At 49.5% G+C, this 5,040-nt stretch overlaps 1 protein-coding gene across 1 annotated transcript in view; it reads right to left on the bottom strand.

Annotated features, from left to right (window-relative positions):
* Window positions 1–5,040, bottom strand: part of TTL (tubulin tyrosine ligase) — a 53,228-nt gene that overhangs the window by 6,970 nt on the left and 41,218 nt on the right. The window contains exon 6 of the mRNA XM_017856205.1: window positions 3,988–4,131. Within this exon, the coding sequence (XP_017711694.1) occupies window positions 3,988–4,131 (144 nt within the window). The remainder of the gene's footprint in view (window positions 1–3,987; window positions 4,132–5,040) is intronic.

Genomic DNA, 5,040 nt, shown 5'->3' with positions numbered 1-5,040 from the left:
GAGATACTATCTCACACCAGTTAGAACGGCAATCATTAAAAAGTCAGGAAACAACAGGTGCTGCAGAGGATGTGGAGAAATAGGAACACTTTTACACTGCTGGTGGGACTGTAAACTAGTTCAACAATTGTGGAAGACAGTGTGGCGATTCCTCAAGGATCTACAACTAGAAATACCGTTTGACCCAGCCATCCTATTACTGGATATATACCCAAAGGATTATAAATCATGCTGCTATGAAGACACATGCACACGTATGTTTATTGGGGCTCTATTCACAATAGCAAAGACTTGGAACCAACCCAAATGTCCATCAGTGACAGACTAGATTAAGAAAATGTGGCACATACACACCATGGAATACTATGCAGCCATAAAAAAGGATGAGTTCATGGATGAAGCTGTAAACCATCATTCTGAGCAAACTATCACAAGGATGGAAAACCAAACACCGCATGTTCTCACTCATAGGTGGGAACTGAATAATGAGATCACTTGGACACAGGATGGGGAACATCACATAATGGGGCCCATTGTGGGGTGGGGGGAGGGGGGAGGGACAGCATTAACAGATATGCCTAATGTAAATGATGAGTTAATGGATGCAGCACACCAACATGGCACATGTATACATATGTAACAAACCTGCACATTGTGTACATGTACCCTAGAACTTAAAGTATAATAATAATAATAATAATAATAAAAAGTCAAAAATAAAATAAAATAAAACTGGTTACCACTCTATATACAAATGCTTCAGAAGGTTTTGCATGAAGATAAAGCATTCCCTTGGCAAATATTTATGGAAGGCCTTGCAGGTGAACAAGACAGACAACTGGTGGGGAATGCAGGCGCTTTCAAGAGTGTGTAAGAGTCATCTTGCATTACAGGGAGGGGCACCCAGGAAAAGGACCAACTCAGCATAATTGAAGGGACACTGGAAAAGACTCTCCAGTGACAGGGGAAGACTCCCCGGTGGCAGCTAAACGAAGACCCAGGGATGAATAGAAGGAGGACAGAAGTGGATGACAGGGTAGAATAAAGAAGAAGGGGTTGATACACACACACACACACACACACACACACACACACACACACACACAGTTTCTTCTGATGAGTTAGTCTGATGACAGAATAATAAGGGAAACTGCAAAGGCTCTGACTAGAGAAAATCAGAGCTAGGACTGTTCAGGGAAAGCTTCCTCAAGATGTTGTTTTGGTAAAGAAGTAGCCAGCCATGGTAAGGCTGGTGGTGGTGGTAATGGTGGTGGGGATTCCATACACAGGTAACAGAAAGCACCAAGGCCCACTGCAGATAAGAGCAATCAAGGGAAATGTGACTTGGGATGAAGCTGGAGAGGTGGGTAAGGCAGTGGCCTTGCAGATGGAGGGAGGAATCTGGTTTGTGTCCCAGGTACAATGGGAAGTCTGGAGAATGGCATGGTCTGGTGTCCGCTTTACACACTGGCTGCTCTGGGAGGATGAATTTCACTGGGGCAAGAGCAGAAATGCACCCCAGTTAGAAGGCTCTATGCCAAAGCCTTCACTATGGTGGAAGATGACCTATGCAGGAGTGACAGTGCAAATGGAGGGCAAAGGACTCCGGAGGCTAGAGGCAGAACTCACAGGGCCCTGATGGGCAGGACTGGAGGGGAAGGGAAGGCAGAGGCAGAGGCAGGATCATTGTCAGGTTCGAGCTTAGTCTCTGTGGGGAGTGGGGGGTGGCGACCGACTGAGATGGGCAAGTCTGGGAGGTAGACAGGGGGACATTCTGGCAGGAAAGGCAGGTGCAGATACTACTCTGTATCTCTGGGCTGTGATGTAATTTGGTAATTTCAAAATCATGAAGTTGGCTGAGATCACATACAGAGAGAGGAGACAAACACCCAGGCCTAAGATCAGAGGCACTGGATGAGGAAGATGGAGCTCAGCTTGCCCACACCTCCCCAGGCAAGCCTGCCTAGTACCACGTGCCCAGCCACGACAGGAAAGCAGCTCAGCGAGTGCTGTCAGCGGCCTCGAATGCTGCTGACAGGTCCAGGGGGTGGGAACAGAAAGAGGCTGCTGGAGGTGGCAATAAGGACTTGGCTGGGGACTTGCAAAGAACAGCTTCTGTGGGGCAATCAGGATGGGAGCCAGCCTGGAATGGACTGGAGCATGGATGGGAACAGAGGAAGAGAAGACAGCTTGTGCAGAGGCTGCTCTCCAGAAGCTTGGCTGTGAAGGGAACCGGAGGTGTGATTGCTGGAACAGGATGTGGCATCGGGGAGGACATCTTTTTGAATAGTTGGGAAAATCTGCTGGGACTGTGTATGCTGATGAGAACTACGCATCAGAGAGGGAAAAAAGTGACAATGTAAATGAGCCAGATGAGAGGACAGGATCAGGAGGAGGGTTAAGGTCTAGAGCACCACGGAGGGACAAAGCCCTGATAGAAAGGACAGTGGGTAAGACTGGGGACACTACTGTCGATGTGGTGAGGGAAGGTGCGGAGCCCTGCCTTCTTCCGCCCTTAGCCCATCTAATTCGCATTTCGCCTTCAGATCTCAGTTCCAACATTACTTCCCATCGTGGGCCCTTGGCTCAGTTACGTTACCTTTCAGCATCCTTTGTTCTCCATTAAAGCCCTTGTCCTCGTTTGTAATTGACATCTGCCTGGTCTCTGTCTGCCCACAGTCTCTTCCCAAGAAGGGTACAGCCTGTGTCTCTCTTTGCCCCCACTGTGAACCCATGCCTCATACAGAGCCTGGCCAGGTAGGCAGCACCTAATAAGCACTTATCAGCTGCAGAGACTGATGAACAAGATGGAATCATGCCTGTCGCAACCATCAGGCAATGGTAAAGGCCTAGCTTCTATGTAAAGAACAACTTGTGTGTTGATGCTGTCCCTTGCAAGTACAGGACTTTCTCTTAGACATTTTGAAAAATCACTCAATTTCTTCAAGATGTAGATGGGAACCATGAAAGGGTCTTGACATGATGAAAGTGGATCATGAAAGAAGAACTCTCAGCACAAGAGAATTGAGTCCAAGTGACTTTCCCTGAAACATAAGGCCCTCCACAGAAGGTCCTCTCTTACCTTCCTTCCTCCTTAATGACTCCATGACAGTCATACTACAGCCAGGCTTCTCCCGAGAGGAGCAGAAGTTCCAGAGGGCAGGTTCTCGGGAGCTTCTGTTCCTCTGGGCATCTCCCAGGCCTGCAGAGCCCGAGACAGGGCGAGACCCGCAGGACGCAGCACCTCTTTCGGAAGACTCTCCCCAGCACCCTTTGGTGCAGCTGAATCCTCTTTTCTTGTACCCCAGCTCCAGACCCACCATGTCTAAGATACCTTCTCAGACTCCTTCCTGTCTCAGGAGCCCCTGAACTTCTGGGTTGCCACATCACAGGATCCTGCTCACTCAGCTTGTCACACGGGTCTCTCTGGTGGTAATGAGCTTTAACACTCCCATGGCATCTACCACCCACCTGAGCACAGGCTATCTGCTTATATTTTTTTCTTTTGAGACAGTGTGTTTCTCTCTGTCACCCAGTTTGCAATGCAGTGGCACAATCATGGCTCATTGCAGCCTCAACCTGCCAGGCTCAAGTGATCCTCCCACCTCAGCCTCCCGAGCAGCTGGGACTATAGGCACACAGCACTATGCCTGACTAATGTATGTATTTTTTGTAGAGATGGAGTTTTGCCATGTTGCCCAGGCTGGTCTTGAACTCCTGGGCTCAGACAATCTACCTGGCTTGGCCTCCCAAAGTGCTGGGATTACAGGCATGGGACACCGCACTGGGCCTATCTGCTTACAATACATGGGGAAATGGGAAAAGAAATGACACAGCAAAGCCCCTGCCAGAAAGAGTCCTCCCAAGGGTCTCCTATCAATGTGGCATCCTCCCTCACAGCAGTCAAAGTGTCTACACTTGTACCCAGACTATTCCAACTGCAGAACCAACTTCCCACCGTGAAAACACAATGACGTGCAGGCTTACTGAGCACACGCAGGGGCACCATTGACCTCAATGAGCCACACCTTCAGCTCCTCATCCACCATGAAGTCAAAGCCGAAGAGCTGGAAGCTCTGGTAAGGGAGGTGCTTGGTGCTAATGGCAGGCTCCACGCTCAGGAGGCAGTTCCTATGAGGCAGGAGGGGAAATGCTCATTAGAACAGGGTGGTCAAAGGAGAAGGAAGACATGAGGTATGCTTAAAAGATTTTATATGAGATGAATACAAATATCAGTTTTGACTTAATTCTCTCTTTCCTTTTTTTTGTTTTTTGAGACGGAGTTTTGCTCTTCTTGCCCAGGCTGGAGTGCAGTGGCGTGATCTTGGCTCACTGCAACCTCCACCTCCCGGGTTCAAGCGATTCTCCTGCCTCAGCCTCCCAAGCAGCTGGGATTACAGGCACGCGCCACCACACCCAGCTAATTTTGTATTTTTAGTAGAAACGGGGTTTCTCCATGTTGGTCAGGCTGGTCTCCAACTCCCAACCTCAGGTGATCCACCCGCCTCGGCCTCCCAAAGTGCTGGGATTACAGGCACAAGCCACCATGCTTGGCCTAATTTCTCTCTTTTCAACTTATTACCATTAGGTTATACAAGAGAATGTTACTTATCAAGCATTTGTTAGAAAACTCTGCAACCACTCATGTTCTTCCAGGCAAGAGCCACTTTCCCATGTCTCAAGAAGCAGTAGAGTGCGGAGTCGCTGTGGCCTCTATAAATGAAGATTCCTCCAACAGCTGGGCTACTGCCATGTTTGTTTACAACACATAAAACATTTGGCCGGGCGCGGTGGCTCAAGCCTGTAATCCCAGCACTTTGGGAAGCCGAGGCGGGTGGATCACGAGGTCAGGAGATCGAGACCCTCCTGGCTAACACGGTGAAACCCCGTCTCTACTAAAAATACAAAAAACTAGCCGGGCGAGGTGGTGGGCACCTGTAGTCCCAGCTACTTGGAGGCTGAGGCGGGAGAATGGCGGGAACCCGGGAGGCGGAGCTTGCAGTGAGCCGAGATCGCGCCACTGCACTCCAGCCTGGGCGA

Source organism: Rhinopithecus bieti, unplaced genomic scaffold (assembly GCF_001698545.2).
Source record: "Rhinopithecus bieti isolate Rb0 unplaced genomic scaffold, ASM169854v2 scaffold_42219, whole genome shotgun sequence".
In the NCBI taxonomy this organism is placed as follows: Eukaryota; Metazoa; Chordata; class Mammalia; order Primates; family Cercopithecidae; genus Rhinopithecus; species Rhinopithecus bieti.
Note: the sequence above shows the minus strand (reverse complement) of the source record. Positions and strands in the feature narration are given on the sequence as shown.